This window comes from Adelges cooleyi, unplaced genomic scaffold, assembly GCF_023614345.1.
Source record: "Adelges cooleyi isolate 19-005CV unplaced genomic scaffold, UGA_ACOO_1.1 ACOO_flye_CR_arks_rails_tigmint_CR_PRNA_376, whole genome shotgun sequence".
In the NCBI taxonomy this organism is placed as follows: Eukaryota; Metazoa; Arthropoda; class Insecta; order Hemiptera; family Adelgidae; genus Adelges; species Adelges cooleyi.
In genome coordinates this window covers 14,226,882-14,254,591 of record NW_026096053.1, presented here as the reverse complement: position 1 = coordinate 14,254,591, position 27,710 = coordinate 14,226,882, and the positions used below count along the sequence as shown (strand labels likewise).

At 32.9% G+C, this 27,710-nt stretch overlaps 4 protein-coding genes across 8 annotated transcripts in view; 2 read left to right on the top strand and 2 right to left on the bottom strand.

Moving 5' to 3' along the window:
* LOC126841163 (uncharacterized) overlaps positions 1 to 17,041 on the top strand; it is a 31,116-nt gene extending 14,075 nt beyond the window's left edge. Inside the window, exons 2-12 of the mRNA XM_050577494.1 lie at positions 13,581 to 13,647; positions 13,711 to 13,740; positions 13,817 to 13,840; positions 14,284 to 14,337; positions 14,587 to 14,616; positions 14,709 to 14,747; positions 14,913 to 14,951; positions 15,083 to 15,133; positions 15,215 to 15,241; positions 15,756 to 15,848; positions 16,632 to 17,041. Of these exons, the coding sequence (XP_050433451.1) occupies positions 13,587 to 13,647; positions 13,711 to 13,740; positions 13,817 to 13,840; positions 14,284 to 14,337; positions 14,587 to 14,616; positions 14,709 to 14,747; positions 14,913 to 14,951; positions 15,083 to 15,133; positions 15,215 to 15,241; positions 15,756 to 15,848; positions 16,632 to 16,912 (729 nt within the window). The 5' untranslated portion in view covers positions 13,581 to 13,586 and the 3' untranslated portion in view covers positions 16,913 to 17,041. The remainder of the gene's footprint in view (positions 1 to 13,580; positions 13,648 to 13,710; positions 13,741 to 13,816; positions 13,841 to 14,283; positions 14,338 to 14,586; positions 14,617 to 14,708; positions 14,748 to 14,912; positions 14,952 to 15,082; positions 15,134 to 15,214; positions 15,242 to 15,755; positions 15,849 to 16,631) is intronic.
* On the bottom strand, positions 1,018 to 11,724 carry LOC126841162 (arylalkylamine N-acetyltransferase 1-like). Of its 4 annotated transcripts, XM_050577491.1 has the most exons (5): positions 7,388 to 7,526; positions 5,678 to 5,943; positions 3,363 to 3,570; positions 2,344 to 2,629; positions 1,051 to 1,546 (listed from the first exon to the last, which is right to left on the bottom strand). In XM_050577491.1, exons 3-5 carry the CDS (start codon positions 3,553 to 3,555, stop codon positions 1,345 to 1,347), a joined length of 681 nt encoding a protein of 226 aa, XP_050433448.1. In that variant the 5' UTR covers positions 3,556 to 3,570; positions 5,678 to 5,943; positions 7,388 to 7,526; the 3' UTR covers positions 1,051 to 1,344. The 4 variants fall into 4 exon arrangements, with proteins under 4 accessions (XP_050433446.1, XP_050433449.1, XP_050433448.1 ...); XM_050577489.1 differs by lacking the exons at positions 5,678 to 5,943; positions 7,388 to 7,526 and adding an exon at positions 11,622 to 11,724 and having other exon boundaries at positions 1,018 to 1,546; XM_050577492.1 differs by lacking the exons at positions 5,678 to 5,943; positions 7,388 to 7,526 and adding an exon at positions 4,507 to 4,614 and having other exon boundaries at positions 1,048 to 1,546.
* A 605-nt stretch (positions 17,042 to 17,646) lies between the features above and the next one.
* LOC126840566 (dnaJ-like protein 60) lies at positions 17,647 to 19,181 on the top strand. The gene is made up of 5 exons (XM_050576412.1): positions 17,647 to 17,873; positions 17,960 to 18,062; positions 18,141 to 18,307; positions 18,718 to 18,840; positions 18,941 to 19,181. Exons 1-5 carry the CDS (start codon positions 17,797 to 17,799, stop codon positions 19,101 to 19,103), a joined length of 633 nt encoding a protein of 210 aa, XP_050432369.1. The 5' UTR covers positions 17,647 to 17,796; the 3' UTR covers positions 19,104 to 19,181.
* A 1,610-nt stretch (positions 19,182 to 20,791) lies between these two features.
* Positions 20,792 to 26,919, bottom strand: LOC126840918 (pH-sensitive chloride channel 2-like). 2 transcript variants are annotated; one of them, XM_050576931.1, is made up of 9 exons: positions 26,440 to 26,919; positions 24,384 to 24,564; positions 23,734 to 23,954; positions 23,543 to 23,676; positions 23,226 to 23,447; positions 22,801 to 22,956; positions 22,554 to 22,719; positions 22,217 to 22,376; positions 20,792 to 21,531 (listed from the first exon to the last, which is right to left on the bottom strand). In XM_050576931.1, the coding sequence occupies exons 1-9, from the start codon at positions 26,574 to 26,576 to the stop codon at positions 21,286 to 21,288; spliced, it is 1,623 nt and encodes a 540-aa protein (XP_050432888.1). In that variant the 5' UTR covers positions 26,577 to 26,919; the 3' UTR covers positions 20,792 to 21,285. The 2 variants fall into 2 exon arrangements, with proteins under 2 accessions (XP_050432888.1, XP_050432889.1); XM_050576932.1 differs by having other exon boundaries at positions 23,543 to 23,625; positions 26,440 to 26,918.
* Between the last annotated feature and the right edge of the window lie 791 nt (positions 26,920 to 27,710).

Genomic DNA, 27,710 nt, shown 5'->3' with positions numbered 1-27,710 from the left:
AAATAAGACACATTCGTGTCGAAAAAACTTTTTAGCAAAGGTATTAATTCAATTTGAAACTCAACTTTCAAGCACGTTTGGACGGATAGGGGGGGAGGTCAACCGATAAGGGATCAGGAGAGGGGATGTTTTTCCTACCCTCCCATTTATCTCTAGACTACTCCTATCCTCCCTCCCATCTGGATATCTTATCTCTAATCTCTTACTTTTAATCTCCTATCTCTTATCTTATATCTCTAAACTCTTATATCTTATACCTATCTGCTATCTATTATCTCTTATCTCTTAATTCTAATATCTATAAAATATTCACATAATCCATTAGAATTAAGATATTCATAGATATCACCTAAGATATTAACCTAGAGTTGACATATTTATGTCAAAACTAATATTACATTTTGTAATTGTCTTGTAAATTTAGTAACCGAAGTCATTCTTTGGTTCCAGGTAAAAAGGTCTTAAGTCGATTTTAGCTTTTTTTTTTACAGATTATGATAGTTTGTATTTGCTGTATTTTTTGGTCCAATTGGCTTAAGTCATGCGAACAATTAAACAAAAACCTTATTTACCTGTGACCAACAAATTTATACTTGTATTGTATTTTTCAATTGGAATATCTAAAAAAATGCCTTATATCTATAATGTCTTGACGCACTCTTAATAGTTTTATTTTACTACAATACTATTTGTTTTTACAACTACTATACATTAAATCATTTTAATTATCGACTTAATTGTTAAGTTAAAAATTAATCCCATCAAGTGTAAATATGTTCTCGAGTTAAATTTAGCATATTTTTCAATAACTTTATCAACATTTGTAAACAATTTGATCAATTGTGCTCAAGGATTACTCTAGACTGGATATCTAGGAACTTCATGTATTAAATAATTACACATATTAATATAGTTATATTATTTAATACAATTCTGTTTTCGTAACAGTTTGATATAGTTTTTTTTCCAGATTGATTTATTTTGTGTACAAAACAATGTAGGTGAACACATTTAAGATAGTATACATAATATATGTATTATATATCATTTGTTTTCAGTATAATGTTAAAATTAAATCAACAACAGTTAAATAATCAACAAATAAATTCCATCGGTGGTCAACAATTAAAAATTTTAAAATTAAGAAAAATATATAAACTTATAGTAGGTACTTTGATTTTTATCTAGCATAATATGATTCGGTATCGTCAGTTCACAATTACATATAAAATGTTATAGTATATATTTTTTTTATGTATAAATATTTTATATAATATTATATTAAGATATTTAAAAAAAAAAAAAAAACGACGGGTAACAAATAAGGTAACGATAAATGAGAATTTATAGAATAGGTAATACAAATACTTCGGCACGGTCGTGAGGGAGGTTAGTTTCGAACACAACTTCACCCTGGCCATTCAAATGTTTTTGGTATTCCAGCGAATGAATGGACTTAAACCCAAGCCTTGTAACGGCCTTAGCAGAATAATGGCTTGTGCACTCCACGTAAATCATTTGACAGTCCAATTCTTTTGCCAGTTCTCTGCAATGGTATTGTTATTAATTTCACATTTATCAAGTATATAATATCATTATGCGTGTCAAAAAAATAAGTCATCATAAATTACAGCTAAAACCTGTCAGCCCAGTGGCTTAATTCCACCAAGCCGGGTAGGCTGGATTATTTTAAGTTGGATAGTGTAGGCATTTATACGTGAAAAGGTAAATTTGGAGTTGTTAAAAATAATTTTTGATCGAGAGAACTTGGATAGGAAAGTATTTGAAAACGTTTGTCAGACAATTTTCTTTTATTTTTACATTATTTTGGTATTTCTTCGGTTAGATTAGGCGTCTCTTGATAAATCTCTTAAGTTTCAAATAAAAAGGGTTAATAAAACTAGACCTGTTTAATAAACGAGCAATATTAATAAGCAATTTAATTTCTATAAAATAAAATCAAAATATAGCCAAAAATAGGTATAAAAATCAGAAGAAAAGGATATGTTATCACTTATAACTTATCACACCACTTCTCTCTTATCACGTATCTTTTATCACAGATCTCTTATCTCTTATCACGTGATAGTGTAACGCAAAAATGGCGACACGCAATTTCTTGTTTAAATAGTTGGTTATTAATTATACACATGTTTCTTAAGATTCCACATCCACTTCTATTGCACAAAAACATGTAGGCATGACATTATTTGTAAGTATTTAACTGCGGTCTACCGAAGGCAAAGCATTTGTTCTTGGACGAATACTTGTTTGTTATAAATATTAATTCAACTAATTGGTAAAATGAGTATTTTATTTGTGGGTCACTTTTGATTGACATACTTGGTTTTGTCGATAAGAGCTTTGCACACGCCTTGACCTCTGTTCGCATCGTTGACAGTGACAATTTTTATTTCCAGTATACGTTTCACGTGCGGGTAGAGCTTAAAGACGTCCGCCTCTCTTTTGATTTTATCCAACAAAACGATAATGTCTTTGAACTTTTTACAGTTCGGCGACGACTCCTCTTCGTCTTGGCCGTTCTGTTCGTTTTCTTCTCTTTCCATCACATTGTTCAGGATAACACCTATCAGATCTCCTGCGGCAGACACTGCTTTAAAAGAAAACCCTAAAACACACACACACACACACACACGTTGAATTAATACAGTCAATTACTTGTGATTAAACCGCATACAATTTATTATATACAGGGTGTTCCAGCATGAAAGGTAAGTAATAGGTGATTGGACATCTAGGGGACCCCCAAATAAGCCCCCCGTTTTCATTTTTTCAATAAGTAAAAAAATAATGACAAAAAAAAACAAAAAAATGATTCCATGTTATTCAGTGCAAAAATCTAACCTTAAAAGAGGGGCCACATCAATTTCAGTCTTTTTCAGCCCCTAACTCTTCTCTTATCATTTATTTCTTACCTATAGTGTGTAATCATTTATCTCTTATCACTAATATCTTATCATATATCTCTAATCTCTCATAATTTATTTCTTAACAATTATATCTTTTTTTTATCTTTTATCAATTCTGTCTTAGCATTTATTTTTTATCACTTATTATTTATTTATGGTCTCTAATCATTTTTCTCTTATCATTTTTTAAGTTAGGGGCCGAAAGGGACTGAAAATGATTTGACCCCTCTTTTAAGGTGAGCTTTTTGCACTGAATAACAGGGAATAATTTTTGTTTTGTAAGTCATTATTTTTTTACTTAACTGTCGAAACCTTCAATTTTTTACTTATCGAAAAAATGAAAATGGGGGGCTTATTTGGGGGTCCCCTAGATGTCTAATCACCTATTACATAACTTTCACCCTGTACATATATATATATATATATATTTACCGTGATGTAAATAATCGATACAATATTTTTCCAATTTGTTGGTCGATTCGGTCTCATCCAACAACTTAATAGCTACATTCAGCGGTTCGTCTCGGAAGAAGAATTTTCTCAAAAATTCCGCCACAATGGGTTTATCTTTTTCGGCGATTGACACTATGCTGTAAGCCTGTTTCATTTGGTCAGCTGCACTCATCGTGTCTAGTTCTTCCTAGAAATAAAATAGCAGTAGGTACAATATTAAGTTTAGTACCAACGGAAAAGTCAAAGTGTTAAGTCATTTGTACGAGTGTTTGCCAAAAACGAATCGAAATTGCTCATAACCGATTCTATTCGATATGGTTTTTTAAACTTTTTTTTAATATAAACTAATAACTGTGTTTTGACAGTTTAAACGTCGTGGATGTCATTTTTAGACTCGTTGTGTTAACAGAAGAATACTTAAATGTACCCAACAAGATTAGGAACAGGATTTACAGGACAGTTGGTTTTTTTTTCTTTGTAACAGTTTATAGTTTATACAATTATGTAAATCAGAAAATCGTTAAAAATGTATATTATTAGAATATTGGCTGTCGAGTCCAATAAACACTTGGTTTCTTTTTTTCATGGACCTGCAAGTAAAACGCAACATTTTTTAATAGACATTATTTGATTTAAAACAATTTTGTATACGGTTCCATTCTTATTTGGTATTGATTTCATTGCTAATTTTTAAAGTATGAAAATAAAAATAACTCCCATAGTAATTTTGCAACTGACGGTATAAATGGAGATATTTTTATAATTTACAGCTGAATTCTATCTAAACGAGGTCAAATCTGTTTTACTAGTCGAATCGACATTATTCAATAGCGTTTATTTAACAATTGTGGAAAATGCCGCTGTTTAGGCACTATCGTTAACATTTTGTTTTTTTATTTGGAATTGGAATGATACCTAATAATAGTGAGACATCCGATAAATGAATTATCATAAAATATATGTAAAAATGTTATAAAACGTTCAAAATGATTTATGAATACTAAAAAATGGAAAATTTTTAAGAGGAGCAAAGTTTAAGCTGGTAATTAGAAATTTTCCAAAAAAGTGTTATATATTAAATACATTAAAACAATATCACCTTAGAACAAAAAAAAAATTGTACCTATTTGTTAAACGATGAGCTAAAGTTGCTTAAACAAAAAACAAAACAATTACTTCACACGAATTTGTATATTCTTTTTTTTACTATATTAAACGATTGTAGGTTAAACTGAAATTATACGAATAGAGTTTGAACAAATGAAACAAACTTTATGTTGAATTATTATTTATTCAACAGAAGGGGCCCATCTAGGTTGCAAGCATAAGTGTACAAACATAATACCGGTACAGTTTTATTTTTCTTTAATAATAAATATAAAGTGCAATACAAAGCGTCCAATTATTTCGAAAAATATATATGACTTATATTTTATTTCAAAGTACAGCAAAGCAACAAATGGGTACACGTCAAAAACATTTGCAAGTATTTCACACACAGCCGAGACAGTCAACTTAATCTCTCTCAGCCCCCCCCCCAAAAAAAAAACTACATTGGACTAACGGAAAGACTATAGTTTTAAGAAATATAATTACAATTCAGATCATACTATTGTAGGAGGTTAGAAAATATGAATGTTAGCACAAGCACCGAAAATGTTTGGCACAAAACGTCTGTTCTATTATTTAATCAGGTACGCATTGTACTGATTTAAAATATTTACGCCTTAAAAAAAAAAAAAAACACTGTCTTACGGTTAAACCGAATACAACTTGTGTGGGATGCCTTAAACGAAAAACTTTTACTATGCCACCAAAAACCAAAGTTCAAAGTTGGTCGTTTAATGGTTTGATTGATTTTTTTTTATTCATTTAACTTAATTTTTTTTTAACATATTTTCACTTGAATATGACTTAAGTGCTGAATCGAAGCTTAACGGATATGTCCATAAGGGTGTTCTCGGTTGAAATAAAATAAAGGGGTCAAAAATAACGAACAACGGCAAATGGCTTAAATCACTATGGTGATGGCTATCAAAATAAACATAATGTAATGTATTTTCAACTTTGGGTCGGTGGTCGTAAAACCGAATATATACATAGTATTTTTTTCTCATTTAGGACGTTTTAATACACCGTTAAATTATGTTCAGACCGTTCGACTAGCTGTCTAATTCGGATTTCAGTTTAATATAGACCCATTTAAGCGCAAACCCTAAGGGGCGTTAAGTGTAGCTATTCGATTGAAACAATATATATATATATATATATATGTATAATACTATTATAATTACCACATATTATCCTTGGCGACGACGATACACCGCGCTTTAGACAGTGCGGCTATACACAATAGTCACTTAGAGGCGTTTTTCAAATATTTTTTTTTTTGTCAATAATTAGCAGTTTTTCTTACGACCGGCCCCACCAAGACGAATCAAGCTGTTAGTCACGCCACGTCGGCCAAATAATGATAATAATTGAAGCACTGTTTGGCGTTTGGCCCCGGTGTTAAGTTTACCCTGACGACGGCCTGCCTTTGTCCCGTTTAACAAAATACCTCTCACCAGTGTTGGGAAAAGATAACTATAAAGTTATCTAGATAAGATAACGGATAATTGAGTAGTATATCATCTGGATAAGATATTAAATTATTCATTTAACATTTATTTAGCTAAAAGATAAATTTAAATACAATTTTATCTAGATGAAAAATAGATAAATTAAATTTTAACCTTCATAAAATGTTATACGAAAATGTATGAGTGAAACAAAGTATTTTCACAGATTACAGAATAATTTAATAACCGATAAGATGTAGGTACTAAGAAATGGACAGTTACGTCAAAGAGCAAATTTTCCTTATATTCGATTTAGTGATTTATGGCTACTCTGTTCATTTGTCATTTATTATTTTCATGTACTCTATGTCATCTTTTATGTAGGCAACAGTAATAGTATAAATAGGTATAAAAAGTAAATACGAGTTTATCAAACTCGATAATCGGTGACGGGACATTTCATTATCGGTTGAAACTATTTATAAGCATATTGTTCTTTTTTGAGGCTTAACTATCGTTTTGGCCACATACGGTCTACGGACTACGGAGAGCCCACATTATGTTTAAAATGTTTATTACAAGGTTTTGTTTTTTTATTTTGATTGAAAATACAAATAACTTTTTGGAAACAGCTCATTGTTTATTGGACTTGTATTACTATTTACTATTTTACTTTTATAGTATCTTTACCCTATATGTAGTTACTGATACAGGACTCGGCTGACATGTATATATATTTGTAAAATATAATTTATAACCATTCTGCTCAAATAAACACCTGCACTTTCGACCATTTTTTTTGTTGGGATTTTGGTCAATGTTAATCTTGAAATTATTATCGTAAAAATTCTTATAAACACGTTTTATATAGCTCTAGTAATTATTTCGGGAGTACTGGGAAAAAAATGATCAACATTAAACAAAAACTGAGCACTGTAGTCGAGAACTACGAATATAAATAATAAATTATACGATAATACATATATAACTCTTATCTACTTCGACTTATTAAAAATAGGTAAAAAACGTTTTGTATAATCGACTAAATACATTGGATTACATAAAATATTGGACTTGTCTAACAAGCCAACCCCAATGTATTAATAATATATTCTTATATCACTAATCACTATTCATTAGGACCTAGGTATATTAATATTTTTAAGCTAGGACTACATTATGCGTTTCGTCGGATCCCGAAACCTGTTTTTGTAAAACCCACGAATAAATAACTTAAAAAATAGTTACAATTTCTATCTAGATTAATTACCTTAGATAACCGATTTGTTTATCTAAATAAGATAATAAGATGATTTACTTTTTTTTATCTAGATAATATGTTAGTTAAAATTTTTTATCTAGATAATTTATCTAGATAAAATTATCTAGATAATTCCCAACACTGCTGACGACGGCCTGCCTTTGTCCCGTTTAACAAAATACCTCTCACGCACTTAACCGCGTCTCTTACCAACAACACAAGGGCCCCCTTTTATTATAATACAATAACGGTGGCAATTGAACGCCATTAAACAGTCTTAACGGACGTTTGCACACACGGCCGTGTATGTGCAATTATATTTTTGATTTTCTACAATATACTGTCACTTGCTGCGACCGGCCTTACTTAGTACGCCTAGTAGTGCGAGTACCCTATTTAAATCCGGACATTGTTGGCCTTTTGAGTATAGTGTACCTGTATCATAATATGACCTATGTGTGTATGTTTTACTTCTGAGATTTGTTCACATCAGTGATAACCGCACAGTAAACGCAAGACGTTTGGTCAAATTTGAGAAGAGTAATGTGAACTCACCTTGCCTCGACCTGCTAGAGCCACACGCTGGCCGGTAGAGTTTCTAAGTTTGACTTTAATTGGAAAAATACTTGTTAATTTTTATAAGTTAGTTGAATCGCGTGTAAGTAATTGTGGCTCGAAGAAAAAAAGAAAACGATTTGTGTGATTTTCAGTTAAAGCTAGAAATGTAAAAGCAAAATGATGTTTTTAGGCTTTGTTAAATATAAATCGAGTAAACAAATCTAGTAAATATGTTAATAAATTGAGTAAATGAGTGAAAAAAAATCGAGTAAACGAATAAAGCGTGACGCAAAAAATGTTTTTGACCCTTTAGCCTAAAAAACATTTATCATGTTAGTATTTATCAATAAGTGTACACGAGACGTTATTCGATCATGCCACCTTGTTGTTACGAAGTATATAATTTAATTAAAAAAAACAAATATTTATTTGGTGTGACCTTTATCAAATTTTGTCGGTCTTTCTAAAGAGTGAGTACCTTTCGAGTATACGATTTCCGATCTATTTGAAGAAATCAGTTCAAGATCAGTTGATCAAGACACCGTTAAAAAAAAAAAAGAAAACCACATCAATATGCGAAAACAATACCTTCTCACAGCCAAGCGTCGAGACTTGCAAAACAAAATCACACGCATGCGAGTAACTAATAAGAAAACAAACAAAACTTTTTAACAATTATAGATATTATATTATGTTGCATAAGTAGTCGGAAAAAAACTATCAAAAAAAAAAAAAAATATATATATATATATTTTTTTTTTTTTGAAACAAATAATTTTCATTCTATGGACATTTTTTTTTTGTATTTTTTTTTTTTTTTTTGTTACCTCGAACGAGCGATCTAAACGTGTGCGTAGGCCGACGGTGCAGAATGGTGATCGAGAGATTGAGCGAGTGAGCAGACGACTGTTAATAGTATCGCGCGTGTGTGCCGATGATAAGCGGCGTCGTAGTACTACGAGCGTCTGGCGCTCGGACGCTGGCGTTTGCGGGGCACCCTTGTCGTCAAGGCGACGCCTGGGCGTCTGTGCTGGCGCGGTGGCCGATACGACCTTGGCCGGGATTGATTGCGACCCAGCATCCTCCTGACGGCGGCGGCGGCGGCCGTCCGTCCCTTTGCGCGGGACTCTCGCTTGCCGCGCCTCTTCCCATCCGACCCATCCGTCCTCCGGCCGTTACGCCGGAAAGAACAAAGGACGACAGCGGTCGTTCGATCCACGCGCTGGCGGCTCGTTACGCGCAATCGATCACGTGTAAAACACACACCTGAGACCGCGCGCCCGACCGCGAAGCCTAGCCTAAATCCAGAGAGCCTTTGTACAGGGTAAAACTCGAAGTCGGCGCCGTTCGAATGCCAACAGTTAGACTTACGGTGAATGTCCATCAATACCTTTATTGAGTTACCCGTCGACTTTCAAAAAAAAAAAGACTACAGGAATCTGGAGATGTCCAAAAATGTTGTAAAGCCAATTTTCTAAAATTTCCAACGGTTTTCATGTCGGAAAAAAATGGCTATTATGCCTACTACAGTTTTGGGTTGCAGATTACTTTTATAATATTTTAACCCATCGAGTCGTGAAGCGGTTGACGCGGTCTGTTTTAAGATTTGTAGATGCGCACGACTTTAAGATAACGACCAGCCGATCCGGGGCAGTAAAAATTATTTCCCAGCATAAAGCAATAGCGACAGAAGCGAATCCCGATAGAGAGCTTTTGTGGAGTTTAGTAAAATTTAAACCTGGTTGTTCTTAAAAGTATTCGCACGTTTTAAAAGTGCTCTTACAGGGAACTAAGTGTTTTTTGCTTTAGCCGACGTCGACCTGTTGATCGTCAATAGGACTTTCTATCCTTTCCTATCGCGTGTGCTATTGTCAATAGGGGATGACCTACCCGCCGAGTCCTTGCCCACGGGCTCGATCGATTTTCCCATTGTCTGGGTCATTTGAAAATTCCATTGAAACCCTCCTCTCCGTTTAAATTACACAATCGACAGCAAACGTATTATCGAATCCCGTTCATTACAATAATACCAGCTGTTATGTAGTGTTATTGTACTGAACGGGATTTATCGACTGTAATATTAGTATTAGCGTGTTCGTGACTGAATACATTATTGTGCTCGTTGACATTAGTATATTACGTACAACATCTAAAATCTATAAGCTATTAGACGAAAAAACAAACATTTTTTTTTGTTTCATTCATTGGCGGCTGATTAAAGATAAAAAATCGTTTAACCCCACGGGTACGGCGTGTTACTGTCAAAAGTTCCCTTCTCAGTCGTAGCGTCCTTAAAGAAGTCAATACATATTATTATTGTAGCTAACAATTTGACATGTATAATTATTATAAAATAGCAACTATATAGCCACTGTACAGACGTGTTATGGCAACAAATGAAATGGTTTATAGTACTGCCATTGGCGAGAATATCCGGTAAAAAAGATTCGATGACTGTTTGGTGGAATGAACTTTTTAAGTAGGTGGGTACGTTCTCGAACTACTCGAAAGTGTCTTATTCAAATACAGCGGACCGTGACGTTTCTTGTACATTGAGTGAGTGCTTTGTAAACGTACCCGGTACCGGTATTGAAAAATTAGTATTTTATTTGTCAGACAATAAAGTGCAAAAGCGTGTATAATACAGTTACAAAAAATAAATAAATAAATAAAGATATCAACAGATTTACGGCCAACATAAGTCAAATGCGTTAAATCCAAGGCACACGCTGAGATAAAATCGATAATTCTGAGTTTCGAAAAAAATAAAAGTGAAAAACAACGGCCAATAAAAAGGCTGTCTGTACAAACAACGAAATGGTAAATATATATTTACCAATTCAAAAACCGATAACTACCAAAAAAAAAAACACATGAAATAAGTACAATTGAATGTTTTTCATATATATTATAAAGACAATGAATAACATTATATCAGCCGTAGGCTAAAAAAAAAATATCTTTTATTAATTTTTAACTCAAAACAATGCACGGTTATTGTCCTTATGTTGTACTTTTGTTAAAGCTCAGCTTCGACTAACTCAAATCAATCAATATAATATAACGACCAACCCCTGACAAATAGTTGGTTATTAAATAGTGCTAAAAAAAAAACAAAAATACTCTCTTCAGCTTTTTTACCGGTATGTATATTATGCTGTTTGCCGGAAAGTTTGCGGGCTGTTTGCCCGATTGAATGTGAATTTGTTTTATTAAATTCCATTTTGTGAACCCATACAATTTTTCATTAAATTTCACTGTAATCGACAAAGGCGTGGAATTTATATTCAAAAGCCAGAATTTTATTAATCAAATAGAAATTAATTTTTTTTAGCTTCCACGTGGAACTCTGAAAGGGTGTTGTTTTTTTTTTGTTCTTTCTTTCATAACATTTTAAATTGCAAGTAATTTTGGCCAAGAGGTTGGGCGGCTCATTCAAACAATATATTTAAATCAGTAACATAAACAATGCATGATATGATTTAATGCGAATATCAGCTGTTGTCAATTTGTATTACTGAAATACTTGACCTCATACATAGTAGAAAATCCAACATAAAGCCAAAACGATTTTTTTTATTAGCAATTTAATATTTTTCCTAAATAAAAAAAAAAATTGTTAACGACACATTTGTGTATACTTTATGATCATATTTTATTCTAGGTGTATTGTAATATTTTCAAGTTTTTAGATCTCAACTCTATAACGCGCATAAAAAAATCTTATTAAAATGTCTTTACTAGATACTAGCTTTAGTAGAAAGTTTAAATTGTTTTTTTTTTTGTAGCTTACACAAAAAGTTTACACCTATATTAATTTACAATTCATTTTGTTTTAAATTTATCGATGCTACTTACAATAAGCTTGGCTAATTTAGTCTGAAGTTCTTTAACGTTTTCGGCGTTGTTTAACAAGTTATTTTTGACATTGATTTCGGCGGCCATTTCTTCGTTGTTGAATAAAAACCTAGTTAAAAATAATTAAAAGTACATACATTCAAATAATTACTTCTATAAAAAATTGTTCTCTAGAAATAAAGAAACAATTTTTGGGAGTTTTTCAGTTAAGGTTCAGAAGTTGCAGGTTAGTTGAAAACTTAACTAATAAGACATTGGTAACTTCTGTAAATAATATTTTGCTCAAACTACTTAACATTTTTTACAACTATTTAATATGTTATAATCCCTCTCTATAATTTTCTACAACTTTCAAGAGACGACTACTTAAAACGATTTTATAACGTTTAACTGTGTTTTGCTTAAGTTGTCTATGTGAACACAAATTTTCGGATAAATTATTGACTTGTTTATTATAATTAATATATCTGGTTTTAAAAACAATATGGTAAAGTACTTATATTGTTTCCATAGCAATATGCTAAATAAGGGGCATACTATCCATATAGCATTTAAGTTAAAATAGGCCATATAAAGTTTAATAGATTTGAAATGCAAATTAATAAATTAATAACGACAATAGTCGCAGTGGCTATTAAAAAATTGAACAATCGTTCAATTATGTCTTATCAATAACAATTTGTTATACTTTTATTTTTTTAAAAAAAGTAGTATAATAAGAATACTTGTGGGGATAATTTAAAACCGTGTACAGGAAAATATATTATTATAGTGTTTCATACATAATATTGCTACGTTTATGAAGTTTTTTGTCGATAGAATAGTATGTACAATCATATTGCAAGCGTTATTGAAACCAATAAATGAGGACAAATAATCTGAACTTGAAATGTACATGTGGTACCATGTTAAAAAGAAAACGGCTATGCAAATAAAATAACATAGGCAGCCATCAATGTACGTTTACATTTTACCGTTTCGTTCGACGTTAAGCCCGTCCAAAATTTGCAAGTGAAAATTACTTAAGAAAGTTTTACAAGCTGACTGAATGTTTTGCTTATAAACTCTGGCATTTTGATCATTTATTTTAAGTAATACCTACTGACCAGCTTGCAACCGAAATAGTAAGTAAATTTGTATATACACATTGTTAAGTTTTACTAATTAAAATTATGAATAAATGTTTAACCGGTAAGTCAGTTTTATTGAAAAACTGAAATTGTACCAATAATCGGCATCTACTGTTTATGCTCTTTTATTGAGTCAAACGTATAAGAAAAAAATGTAGGTGAAATAAATTTTTTGTAAAAATGTTTTTGAAATAAATTCGAATTGTTTCTAAACTCGTGTAGACTATTTTTTAAATACGGCACACACAGATACACGGGTACACTTTTATCAAAATTCTGTTTTGCACTTATGATCTTAAAATTAGACTAAAAGTAGATTTGGCAAATATTTTCTCACAAAATCTGTAATTTAAAATTTTGTTTTATAATCATATAATATAAAAAGTAAAAATCATCAAACGTTTAAAATAAAATGGTAACGTAACTATATACACCTAAACTTCGTAAGGTTATTTTTTTAATGGATACAAATATATTATCTTTTTAGTCTTGTCAAGTAGAAAACTTGCAATTGTATAAAACAAAAATAATAAAAATATTGTTAAAATGATAAACTACATTTGATATTTTTGTATACATAAAAAAAACATAATTTTAAAACCAATGACTTCTCGTCAGAGCTAAAATTGTTTAAAGAAATAAAGTATAAGTGTAAGAAAGGTTCAAAACCTGAAATAAAAAACGTATGTTACAGAGGACTATTTGAACTATTTTAATTAAGAACTAAGTCCAAATCAAATAGGAGACTATTGCTAACAAACAGAATACAAATTCAGCTCAGCTTAGCAGATAATGTATACATATTAATAGTTAATTGTTATTTTTGCAGATAAAAATGAAATTTTTATATATTTTACTATCATTTGGTTCCTTGGTGAATGTTTTGGTAGCTTTAGGTGATTATTTAGATTTTACAGTAGAAATGAAAAAAAAAACTCAATATTTAACTTTTTTTACAGATGAATATTCAAAGCAGGTTATTACAACAAGTCAGTAAGCGGTTTTTTTTTAAATAAAAAATGATTTTTTTATTTATACTATAATTATGTATATATTTTTTTACAGCCCAACAGATGTCTGAAACAAAAAGTAAAATATACTTAATATATTTAAATAGTAACATATTATAATATTTTTGACATTATGTATATCTGAAATCAGAGATGAGAAAATAACATTTTAAATTACAAATTTTTGTTTTTATAATCTGTTTAAATTAAAAACGAATGAGGTGTAAATTACCAAGGTTACACACATAGGCAATTTATTTATGTAAATAACTTAATTTATATCAATGTACTTCAATAGAAGTAGTTTCTATAGTTCAATTAGAACACACTATGGGCAGTGATTATTTAACCTGACAAGAAGATAAATGTTAAGTGAAATGGTAACCGCTTGGAGCATGGTTTACCCTTACTCCATAGGCTTTTATATAAATTATAATTTTTTTTTTTTACTAACCACAAGTATTGCTTAAGTACTTTCTAGATTTATTTTATAGCTAAACCCATTATTTCTTTTTATTCTAGCTACTTTGCCGTATTTAATTCAAGACTTTGTTCACTCTGGATTATTTACGATTGGTAATCATATTAATTATATAGGTAGTAAATAAAATAATAACAATGATAGAGCGTGCTTTATGTAGATGCATAGCTTTATGTGATTTATCTATTATGTAGATGAATATATATGATATAAATTGCAATGAATATTATTATTAAACATTTATCAGTGATGTAAATCTTAAATTTTACTCTAAATTCTGAATGGAATCTAAAAAAATAAATCTAATGTCAATAAATGATACATTCATTTCGTGTTATTTTCAGTGGAATTAGGACTAATATTCGCAGTACCGGGTAATAATTTTCTTAACATATTATCATAGAATTATTTCTACATAGTTGTTTGGTGTTCATTAAGTACGAAATGTTTTTAATTTTAATTTCAGATGCCGAAGACAACGACGTGAAAGATTACATAAAGCAACGTAAGTAGTAAATAATTCTATAATATATCGAGAACAATCATAGATCTATACATTACCTATGATTTCTGTCATACTGAATGACGAACATTAAAATGTATTTTGTTTAAACTTTAGAGATAAGATAGACTACCAAGATGTATAGAAATGTTTCTATTTTAATTTCAGAAGACGAAAACAGTCACATAGAAGACTACGTACGTTCAAGTAAGCACAGAGCATATAGTAAATATTTAGTAGTGAATTATTATATTGTGAATAATCATCAGAGTTGCAATATATTGATTTCTATCACAACAAACGATGTACATAAAAATGTATTTTGTTTTAAATTTCAGAAAAGATATACTACCAGAGAGTTGTGCAAATAAACATATTGGAGCGAACAAGTAACAGTTCCAACTTCTAAATAAAAAATATATATGTTTTTTACTTAACCTTATTTGCTATTCCATTTATTTCGGTTACAGATATCCCTGCACCTCAGATAGACGAAGGTAACAATAAAAATTTATGAATTTGTACAAGTTCAACGAGAACTAATACCTTGAGTTAGGCCTCCTTCTACAAACGTGTCCAGGATCAGAACTTGGTCACAGCAGCTGCGCTTTAGTTTAAAACCTGCTTTCTCAATTGGGATTCGATCATTGCTGGATGGACAATATGCGGTTGGCAACGAGCCCCGCCAAGGAGTTTAGTCTAAAGGCTAAAGGGTCGTTTTCAGGTGTTCTTAATACGGCTAATATGGGCCTGGTTATTTTTCAAGATACCCGGAGAGCTCCCGGTTGCTAGAGTTTTGTTTTATAGCTTTTAGAGTGTCATTACTACGCTCAAAAAAGGAAAATAAAAAAAAAGTTTCCAGGCAAAAGGGATTAAGTAAAACGGTTAACGTTTTAAAATTTTGGCTAAATCAAGTGCCTTTTAGATATTAACATTTAAAGTTTTTTTTTAAAAATGTAACGCAACTCTTTGGCAAGCAACTAATTGTTTAATTATTTATTTATTTCTTAGACAAATTTAGAGACGCTAATCTAAGAGCTCTTGGAGACGAAAGAAGAAAGATAACTTTAGAAGCTATACGATTGTTAATCCTCGACGTAATAAGTAAGTATTCAGATAATTTTTTTTTTACCTTTTTATACTTATATATAATATAATTACATCTAACATGTTAGATGTAATTTATTTTAACTGTACTAGTTTTGTTAACTTTAAAAACAAATGACTTCCTCGATGATTGTATTTAAATAATAATCATTATACAAAAAATAACAATAATATTAATTTACAGACAATCATTATTATCTCTGTAACACACAATTTAGTTTTTTCATTTTAACAACAGAACTATAGAGCTCAGATACTATTTGATTAGACTCTGTTCTTAACTTACATTCAATAGGAACTTTATGAAAGATAGTTCTTATTATATGAATGTCTTGTTTTTGTTTTGCTTGTTGGACTCTTTTGGTTTTAATTTTAATTAATTTTAAATCATTTTATTAACTTAACCTAATTACCTATTGTGTCACAATTCGAGTAAAAGTTTGTACTTACATTTAGTCATCACCGACAAATGGGTCCCTTCTTATTATACAAAATCAATCACAAAGTTACATTAAACAAGGTAGAACTTCAATTACATACTCGTGTTTTTTTTTTTTAAAAGTTTATAATAAAATTAACTATGAAACCAACTACGGGTTATTATATACAATATGATGTTCGGCTTTCCCATTAAAAAAAACATTTTTTTACTGAGAGAAGAGTGTCTGTAAATTGCACTATTTGTCTTTCACTTTAATATGCTCTTGTAGGCGTGTCTTGCAAATGAAGAAAAGTGCTATCAATAAGCTAAATTTGATTATTATTATTTTTTTTTTTTAGATGGAAAAAATAGAAATTTTAGAAAATTTTCCGACATGTGTTGTTTATTAGGGGTGTTCAGAAGTATTAAAGAGCCAACTTCATTTATAGTAAATACCAAGTTGAATGCAACGGGATTGTGTTGCCTAGTAGATAAAAACGAAAACGTTATCAAATACTATACAGTCTTAGGTAGGATTTGGGAGGTTACAGGCTTTCTAAACAGTACTTTACTCTCCGATCAAATAAAACCAGAAGCACAACCAGAAGTACAACCTGAAATACAACCACCAACACAATAACTTGGGCCAGGAATTATGAGGACAACTTTTTTTTTTTAAAGTAATAATATTATTACTATATTTTTGTATATCTTCTTATAAAAAAAGTTGTCAATAAATTTGAATGTATATAAAAATAAACAGTTTCAATCACGCTTAAGAAAACATTTGTTGCTTGTGTAATGTTATGATGAATATTTAATAAACACTATAAATATAATAATAGTCAGTATTAATATTGTATAGAATTTAAAACCCAGGATACCTACAGCTATGGTTTCACACAAAAAAAGATAATATTTTAATTTATATTTTCTCAAGATGTTTACTTGATACGGTTAGGTTCTTCCCCCTTTTAATTTTGAAAACATGATACCATGGTAAGTATACCGGTCACAACAGGCTTACGCATACTTTGTGCAAGTATATTATAATGTATGAGAACTTCCAAGAACAGTGCTACGACGAATGGTTTAAAATGTAAGTCCAATATTTGTATGGTCTATAATCTATATTGCCTTCACTAGATTATGACAAGAGCATTTATAATTAAAAGTCAATTATTGAGTATTAAAGTTGAAACTATGTGATAATTCTAAATAGTTTACTAACAAATATAATAAATACAAAAGGTTACTACACCTCATGCTTGTCCAAATATTTTTTTGAACCGTGGCCATTTTCCCGCCATACGTGACATTGTTATCATAACGTTGCCTCTTATCACTTTTATTTTATCACAACAAATCCAAAACGTTAAGAAAATAAATACCTAAAACGTAAAAACTTTAATATTAAAAAACGAATAAGTAAGTAATTCGTAAATTAGTAATTATGTTAACATAGAAATGACATTGTTTAATTATAATTTGTTATCAAACTGACAATGAGATACAGAAATAAGAATGATTAATGTCGGGTTTGTACAATGTGCCATCAGAGTTTGTCGTTTAAGTTTTACAAACATATCGATTCAACACTTGTAAGTAGTCGTTAAAAATGAATATTAAAAAGACAAGAAGTATAGCTAGTTTCTATATAATACCGTAATTTATGCTTGCATTACAGTTCGTCTAAAACACATTGTAGAACACATTATGAAGTATTAAATCTCAAGCCGGGATGCACCAAAAAAGAAATACGCGATTCGTTCATCAAAATGTCAAAACAGGTATATTATTATTTTTAATATATATATTACATTACATATACATTGATCTATGAGATTGAAAGATAAATTCCGTTTTAGAACCATCCTGATATTCACGGTGCGTCATATAACGACCAATTTGTTCGCATCAATGAAGCGTACAATGTATTAATAAACGAAGACAAGCAGCGGCTGTATAATGAAACATTAGTAAATTATAATAGCAGCCAGACAATTTATAGTCGTTATCCACAACGTCAAACGAGGTTGGTTGTTGGAAATTGATAGGTTGAGGTTGGCGTGTAGTAAAATGTTTAAGATTCTTATGGAATTAGAATCGAAATTTCAAAAGGTGTAGACGAATGTAACTTCTTTCATTACAAAGGGCAAACCCAATATGATATTGTGATCGTTTTTTTCTAAGGTTCTTTTATCAATGACTTACAATTTCCGACCTTGCTCAAATTTAATTTTAATTTTTTAAACTCTATAAGTTATTAGCTAGCATATTTGTATCAAAGACATCTACTTTCTAGTGGGTCTCTTCACTGTATCGACTCAGTGGATGCCCGGTTAATATTTAAAATACACACTATTCTCTTTTAAATGTTGATTGATGCTTCGTCTATAAGTACATTTAATAGTATTAAGCATTTCTCGATGATATGTTTTTCAGCGTAACATGGAAGGAACATTACAATAACCCGGCTAACCATTGGCTGGCATCAAACTTCACTATCGCTGGGGTTTGCTTAGCGGTATTGGTGATAGGATCGATTATCCGTTATTATGGCGCAAAGTGAGTGCTTTCCTAACTTATTTTGAACGTTAAATGTCATATACAATATTGTAGTCGCGTAAAACTAAAAAAAAAAAAAAAATTTTATTTGTCTCTTCAGGAAATCCTCTGCAATAAGAAGTCAATTTTTGGAGGAATCTGACCAGCTGTTGTTATTTTTAGAAGAACAGAAATTAATGAAGAGCGAAAAATCAAAAAACGAGCTTATAGAAATATTCGAAAAAAATATAGCAAACGATTATAAACCCACTATAGAAAAGTAAAAATATATACTGTTAACGTATTGTGAGATTTTTCAATGAGTTACCAACAACAATAAAAATTATTATCAAAAAAAAAAAGTGCAAAAAACCGTCAGACTGTGTTAACAATTTTTTAAACAATTAGTAAGCAAGACCTTATGCAATGACAGAATTGAAACTAGAAATTCTGGTTTCTTCGTTACAACCTCGTTGTGTTAAAAAACTCGACTATGTAGAATGTGTGAACAGTACTTAATTAACCAAATAGAAATTTCAATTTCATTGAAAATTGGTTGTGATGACGATAAAATATCTTTAAATAAGAAAACCGACAATCAATGAATGGGTAAAGGTAGCTTCCGGTTTTAAATTAAAGAAATATTGATATTGAAAACAAAATTTTCAATTACCAATCGGGTAGCATACTAAATAATATGTTATTTTTAATAAATTTTATTTTTGATAAGAAAACAATTTCTATCATACATTTGGCAGAGTTAACTGAAAACATGAAGTTAGTTTTACTGTGATTTATAATTTACGGTGACAATGTCATTTTACGCAGTACACAAAATTATGTTAGTAAATAATTTTTAATAGTACTAGTTTACAATAAGTATTGACAATTTAAGATGTATTCGAATTCTGAATAAAATTAGTTTATATAATTTTACATTGCCTTTTTCGCAAGTCTAATTGGAAACAGACAATTTAGATTTTCTAAAAAAAGTTCTTTGTTTTTAATTATTGTATAGTTTGTATTTTAGTATGTGTTAAACATACTAAAATACAAACTATACAATAATTCTATTATACTCTACTTTTTATATTATAGTTCAAATACCAAAAGTATATTGCTCATCTCTGTTTTTTTTATAGGTGGATTTAATGTTTTTAAATTAGGACATACTGTCATAGTATGTACTTATTACTTTATACAAATGTCTAACACTGTATTATAACTACTTATTTTAACTTTTAAGGCTACCTAATAGGTAATAAACACTTAAGGTGAGACATCAAATGATTTGTTATTGATATTAAATATTGATTTATAATATTGTTGTGTCGTTATTTATTTTTACTTTAAATTTTTTTATAACCGTTACTATGCATTATATATATATATATTTTTTTTTATTATTCAAAAGCCTCGACTGCAGAGTCATTGGTGTACAATTTTGGTAAACATATGTTACAGTATAATAGGGAGAATTACAAATAAATTAAGTATACAATTGTTTAGATAAGAGAGAGAAGTTTATATATTTTAAGTCAATATGAATGATAAATGTTTTTTTTTTGAGATTTGTACAATATTATTAGGCGCTGATTTTATGTAAACGTTTTTTTGTCTTAGGTTTTGAAGTGGTGCTTTGGTTTTAAAAAAAATGTCTCAATAGTTGTAGTAATCAACTTTAGACTTGTTTTGTTATTTATGTATCGTCATGACAGACGGTAGTCGAAAGACAACTTGAACATGCAACTTTTCAATCCGAATTGTATTGTATTGTTTTTTTTTTTTAACTAATAAAAATATACTGTTATTCTACTATAAGTGTCTGCCTACCTTTTAAATATGTCGAAGAAGTATGAATATGATTGTTTACCTTGTTTTAGTATTTCGTTTTATTTTTTTTATATAAAACGTCAAAAATAAATTAAAAAAAAAAAAAAAACTTTTTTAAATTTATTTCTTAATAGTTTTCTGATTTACATTAATACACACGCGACTTAAAACACTTTATACATTTATTGTTTCGAAATATAATAAATCAAATTTAACTTAACGTAGAATACAACAGTAAAAACGAGCTTTAGCCACTGCTATTGTCGAAGTCTCGTGGGCAACTATATGGGTAGTCTTTCTAGACATTACATATATATATATATAGGGTATTTACAAGGTGGTTTTGGTGCCGTGTGACGTTGTACGTTCCCTTGGCGTACCGGTCGTGGGGGACAAACGTCCAAAGCTAAAATAGAAGTAATTGTCAACAACATTGGTGTAATTATTATGGTATTATTGTCAAAGTTTAATGGCAATCGATTTGTGGTAATTATTGTGGGTTTGTCGACGATAATAGATTTGTCGCCGAACCGCATGATGAGTAGACCCTCTCCGTTTGAATTCTAATGGATATTCTATCGTTACAGCGTTTCGGTTTTTATGACCATGCAAGGATGCAACGCTGTTGGGACGTTACACGCAAACGTAGAGCCAATAAAAACAGTTGAACACCAGAAAAGTCACCGGGAAAGCGACGCGACTTCGCCGGTCTATCCATTGGGCTATCTCTTGCGGTGTCATCGTGAACAGTCCTCCGCCCACGTTTCTGTTTTCATTCATGTTGGGCACTCGAATCGTGACGTCTTCCAAAGGCTGCGGGTCAGTACAGACAATCGATTCGTTCGAGTCTGCGACGGACAGCATACTTCTGGTTCTCCTCTGCGAAATAAATGAAAAAAAAAAAATAATAAAAACCACGATATAGCTGTCGTTACCGCTGTTTTTAATTGGAATTAAATCGTTTATGTTTAGGCGATTTTCTAGTGTTCTGTAACGCAAGAACTTCATCCGATTCGTTCCGGTAATGTCTGGCCGAAAACCCCATTTGTGTGTGTGTGTGTGTGTGTGTGTGTGGAAAAGGCCAAGAAGAAGAAGACGATAACCACCTGGAATATAGTCCAATGGGGTAAGCGCGCAGTCTGTTTAGAAACTATGTGGGTGTTAGTAAAACAATTGACCGTCCCCTAAAATTTCAATTTCAATCGGTCATGGCAAATGAATTCACACTAATCGACTTATACAAAAACTGCATGGCGACTTTCCTGGGAATATTCTCTTGCTTTTCAAACAGTCCCCAGCACTAGGGCCTATATTTTAGAAATTATCGCCATTATAGTGTGTTTACTGAATAGTGTTTTACTGACAAAATTTTGATTACTCGGGATGGTCTGATTCAGTGATGCGCAGTAGTTTTATAACAGCACATGCAAGAAACTGAAATTTTTAAATTAAAATCGGCTTCCTACATGACAAGAACTCAAATCTCTTTACAGAATTGAAATTCGACCACCTTATGTAGTGGAAAATTTGTCTGGCTTTTTGGTGTAAAATAAACCAAACCTACGGTTGCTCTTCTACTTCCTTTGCTGTGTCCGTTCACGCCCAAGTTAGATCCGAATTTGTCGATTCCGCTATCGACGGACGACGATTTCCGTTGCATCTGAGGAGTCAAAGTCGATTTCAAAATATGTTTGCTGTTGACTTTTTTCAATTCCACGTTCTTCCTAGCGCCAAATCAAAATACTGTACGTTAACATCCACAATATATATTGCCACACAATACAAGGAAAAAAACAATTATAACTTTTCAGCCGGGTCGACATTGGTTTAGTGGATTGCCACATGTATTTTATCGAACATGAAAGTAAAAAAAAAGGAATTGCTTTTGATATTTTGCTTACTTTCGCCGCCAGATCGTGTTGACAAACGCAAACTCCACCAGAGAGCCGAATATGAACATGGTGCACACGATGAACCATATCTCGGTGGCTTTGATGTAGGACACCTTTGGCAGCGAACTGCCCGTGTTCCTGGACAGAGTGATGAACGTCAACATCGTGCTGGTTCCTGTGGGTGACACGATGGAGATAAAAACAAAAATTACAGTCTATTCTCATAGGTATACTTTGGTAAAGGGTGTCGTCTCACCTAGAGTAGTGCGACCGGGGACTGCGTTCGGGTCCAACCAAAACGACACCCAAGACACGACTACCAGCAAGATGCTCGGCACGTAGTAGTCCATTATGTAATGGCCGACTTCGCGTTCCAGCTCAAAGTACACTCTCAACTGGCTGTAGTTGCCGGCTTGAATGGTACAAAAAATACAACAATAAACCATTGTAATCGAATGTGATTAAAAAAAAGGTACTGTAATGGGCCAAAAATGTAAAAAAAGCCACCCAATTTCCAGGTTGCCACGCGTGAGTGAATCGACAGTGAAAGGGTAATGGAAATATTTTCATTATATCGTTACTCATGACAGACAGACGATCAACCCTAATCGATCCACTCTCTAACAGCTATGCCCTGATCCCACTGTACTGGATTTTTAAAAATTTTTTATTAGTCTGTACCGAATTTCCCGTAGTAGTGCACGTGCTCGATGGCAATTGACGAATATTCCGAATCGTTGCCGCTGCTTTCCTCGCTCGAACTCGGCATCAGCGCGTACTCGCTGACCGTGGCGTTCGTCCAAATCGACACCAAGTTGTATTCGGTCATTCGCAAGTTGCTGTTGACCACGGCCGGCGAGACGTGCTCCCACAGCAGTTCCAAGTGAGTGTTGTTGTACGACCCTGGAGACAAGACACGAGACAATAGCGATACGATCAGCTATATCAGATAACTAATCGGAAACCCATCCACCGGGGACAGCGCGCGCGCTACTCACAACTCTCCAGTATCAGGGGACAGGTCTGCTCGTCGAACGGGAACTTTTGCAAGTTCATCATGCACAGCAGTGACACTTTCAACCTGCAACCACAACGTCCGCCGTCGTTATCGTATACGTCCTGACAAAACTCCCTGGGTTAAACGCCACAATTCAAACGGTGTATATGATAATCTGCTATATATCTATACCTGGCCGAATACAAAACCGTGCCGTCCGGTTGCACCGTCACCAGGATGTCTTGGCGACCGGAGCCCATGATGTTGGAGTCGTGTTCGTTGACTATGTAAACGTGCGGAGTCCACACTCGCTCCTTGAGTTTGTTCTCTCCTTGGATGGCCGACTTGGACGAAGAATGCACCAGACGGCTGTCACGCCACCGGTATCGTATCAGAACGTGTGCAGTGAAATGCTACGTCAAGTAAACGGTCAAATAGTACACATTGGGTGGATAGGTACAATTGTCAATTAAAAACTAGCTAGTGTAAAACGGATGGCAGTTGAAAAATGAGACACACAAGTGACAACGTGATCGTGTTACGTGGAAAAAGTTTGCTCCGATACGAATATTCTATTGACCGTTTTACGATCGAATGCTATTTATTAAGGATGGACATGACAAAAAGAACGATTGGGTAACCCAGGAACAGACGGGACCGGGTTAATAACTCGCCTTACAAGCCCCTAGGTATTGTTATTATTGTATTGGAATAGCGCTTTTCGGCCGGGGTCACTATACTCGTATGATGTCTGGAGTGTTACGATGAAATCATCCCGGTAAGTGAACGTAATGATAGAGTTAAACAATATGGACAATCGGAAACACCGTGCGACAACTAACCAACTGTTGGGCTTCTACAGATCCTAGAAAATACACGTACACTCTAGCCCACACCCGCGTCGGTCCGCTTTCGTTTTCCGGCATTGGTCTTGTCAAACGGTCGTACCGGCATGGATCCGTTAGCCACATGAGCATTTCCACCCGACTGTCGCCATCCGCTGTCTTGTTGTCGCTGCACGTTCTACGAGCAAAAATAATAAAAAATCAATCCAACTCGGGTAGTTTAGGTTAAGAAGTTAGGTTGGGTTATTAGCATTTCGTGGGAGATCCGCGCATACTTTGCCAACATCACACTCCTCGAGTCAAAGCTGCTCTGTCCAAGGCTACTGAGATACAAAACCCGCATTAGACCCGTACTTCCGCCGTGGAGAAGAATAATCGTTTTGGAAGCCAAGGGCCACTATGGTTTGTAGAGCTCAGGAGAGTCGGGTAAGTTTCGTAGAATATTGCTTTGGAATAAATTGCAATGATACGCATTTTAACGGGATGCAAAAGCTGTGCCCAGTAAGTTTGGTCAAGAATTCCCACGGAATTATGGCTACACAAAAAATCCGTTCTCATCAATATGCTGATGAGCGTTTTTCACGTATACATCCATCCAATTAAAGAATTAGCATTTTTTCGGCGATGGTTACCTATTGAATATGCTAATTTAATAATACCATGTAACAATGACTTATGTGCAAACCTAGAAAAAAAAAACCATTTTTCTAGGCTATATCTGAGGCTGTATTCCATAACTTTGAAAGTTCTTGACCTTTTACGACCTTGTTATGGCCCTGCCGTGGCCTCTGAACTCGAATTTGATTATGCATTTGAAATTAAAAAATGTTGACCCTACAAAACTCATAGTGTGATGTTTACACAGATTAAACTATGTGGATCTTAGTCTCGAAAATAAAATTTATGCATTGACATATTTCACATTGAATAGAAAACTAAAAAATATGCAAATAAACGCTATGGTTTTGAGTTGCAAATAAATACATAAATGTTATTTAATCGAGTAGGTATTAACGTGACGTAGCAGGATTAAATTGTGTTCTACAGTGAACACAATAATGACTAAAATATTAACTATTGTTGGTTGATAAGTCCACATAAGTACCTACCATAATATGAATTAAGTACTATCATGGAAGAGAACTGGGTGGAACTCTGATATAACCAGCTGATTAACATGTTTTTCAAATTACATATTACAAATTAACCCAGTTAGGGTTATGCTTAAATAAGAGCATAGTTCTGTAATAACGAAAAGAATATACATACGTGGAACACTCTGAATTATCAGTTCTATATTTTTTGTCACCCGTTTGAATTTGAAGTGATAAAAAAAAATAGCGTTCAATAAAGCAGACTTTTTTTTAGATTCGACGCAGAGCTAAAAAGTTGATTATAAAATCTACAATTATTGCTTTATTTGTCTATCAAAGTAACCTATTTTTTTATCGAATTTATTTTATTGTTTCTATTGGTTTTGTAGCAGATTTAAAAAAAAAAAAAATGTAGGTATAATTGTGTTTATAATCAATGACACTACCGTAATGTGTTGAATATACATTTACGATTTGGATTTGTCTTTTCTGTGAAACGGTGTAAAAATGATTTAGGAAAAATAGAACCCTATTAGAAAGCTTAAATAGATTGCTTGATTTAAAAACGTTGCATGTATAAAACGACGAGTTTCGGGAGAGAATTTTTAAGTTTTTCCTTAACATTTGGTTATAACACTCGACTAACGTTGTTTTTATACACAGTAAACCCATTTTGGCGCAAAGTAGATACGTGTCGGACAGGACTATTATAACGAAATCGGTTTTGTTTTGAATTTCGTTTTAGTCGATTAGATGCCGGTCACAATGGCGTTGGAATTTCAAATAAGTCAACATTAGCGTGTAGGAAGTCAGTTTTAGCTCATTACTTGTATAATCCTATTGGCGGGCATCCCCCGATCAAACCTATCTATATGCACTACCGGGGTCTATTCAGTCGGGGTCGTAAGGCATATGTGAGAGGGGAGGGGGCGATAAATAATAACGCATAGATCACTCACGCTTGGACGGATCCGGACGATGCAAAATAGGTGGCCAAGTAGAGGACCACCGCGACCGTGGTGACCAGGTCCAATCCGCGGGCGGCGACGGGCGATCCACAGCTGCTGCTGCCGCCGTCTGGAGCACATGACGGCATGGTAGGTGGACCGGCCGACGTTGTTGTTGGCGGTGTGTTGGCGGTCGTTGTCGCCGCGGCTGGCGCCTACGGCCAAAGCTCACACACACACACACACACACACAAAGAGAGAAAAAAACCGATTGCAGAATATTATTGTATTACAATATTAGGTGTACGCCGATTATATATTACTGTACGGCAGCTGATAAGCACGGCAGCGCGAAACAAAAACAACAATGTTGTTTATTAAATTAATAACGTGTCTATTATGGTGTTTTTTTAGGCCGCCGCGTGTCACCTGTTGTGTAGTAGCGAGCGCGCGCGCGCGCCAGTTACGGCGACGGCTGGGGACGACGCGAACGCCCGACCTCCGCGGCCGACAAACTGTAACAATAATAGTAATTATTGTTTTTGATACCTATTCCTCCACTGCGGACGCATGTACTATCAGTTATTATCGGATGCGACGGCAACGATAATAATATGTAACATTTAATATATTATTAATTATTATTATATTATTATGTACAGTACGCTGTTACACGCTGAGCTGTAAACGGTTTGGTATGTTATGCTCCAAAGTGTGTTCGAACATTTGCACCGCGCCGGCGGTCATGTCGCGTTTACATTATAATATTTATAATAACGCACACCTACCTAATACGGCGTTTTGTGTGTGTAAATAGTATATAATACGTATGATTACACGCGGTTATTATTTGGCTATGCAAAAAACGTCACCAACAATGTCGGTATACCGAATAAGCGTGCCGCATTTAAATAATTAACGAAGAGGAGACGACGCCGCTCTGTCGGTGGTCGCGATTTTTTTCGTTTTTTTTTTCTACTCTCTTCAGACGGCTACCATTGACGCGTCATAAAGCAAATCGTCATAACCTATTGTTGTTACCTATTACCTATTAATATCGTGTTGCGCCATACTAAGCCATACTATACTATGTACTAGTACTAGCTAAGTCTACACGCCCGGATTAAGAGATTTGATGTCTGTGTACGTTTTCCATTGAAATCGCGCGACCGAACGGACGAGAACTCTTAAAGATGTTTAATGATACTTGCCGGTGGGTTTTATTTGACGCAAAGTTCTGCTTGTAAACCCCTTATTTTCGTGAGATCACGCCAAACGTACAA

What these genes read in the sequence shown, in the direction of transcription:
- LOC126841162 (XM_050577489.1), bottom strand. Translation starts at nt 11,708, where the DNA reads ATGGCCGCCGAAATCAATGTCAAAAATAACTTGTTAAACAACGCCGAA. An exon ending in TATCGATTATTTACATCACG is followed by an intron (nt 2,630 to 3,362) that starts GTAAATATATAT and finishes TGTGTGTTTTAG; the next exon opens with GGTTTTCTTTTAAAGCAGTG. An exon ending in GCTCTTATCGACAAAACCAA is followed by an intron (nt 1,547 to 2,343) that starts GTATGTCAATCA and finishes ATACCATTGCAG; the next exon opens with AGAACTGGCAAAAGAATTGG.
- LOC126840566 (XM_050576412.1), top strand. Translation starts at nt 17,797, where the DNA reads ATGATTAATGTCGGGTTTGTACAATGTGCCATCAGAGTTTGTCGTTTA. An exon ending in TCATCAAAATGTCAAAACAG is followed by an intron (nt 18,063 to 18,140) that starts GTATATTATTAT and finishes ATTCCGTTTTAG; the next exon opens with AACCATCCTGATATTCACGG. An exon ending in ATCCGTTATTATGGCGCAAA is followed by an intron (nt 18,841 to 18,940) that starts GTGAGTGCTTTC and finishes TTGTCTCTTCAG; the next exon opens with GAAATCCTCTGCAATAAGAA.
- LOC126840918 (XM_050576931.1), bottom strand. Translation starts at nt 26,576, where the DNA reads ATGCCGTCATGTGCTCCAGACGGCGGCAGCAGCAGCTGTGGATCGCCC. An exon ending in TCGTCCGGATCCGTCCAAGC is followed by an intron (nt 24,565 to 26,439) that starts GTGAGTGATCTA and finishes TTTTGCTCGTAG; the next exon opens with AACGTGCAGCGACAACAAGA. An exon ending in ACGGTTTTGTATTCGGCCAG is followed by an intron (nt 23,677 to 23,733) that starts GTATAGATATAT and finishes CGTTTAACCCAG; the next exon opens with GGAGTTTTGTCAGGACGTAT.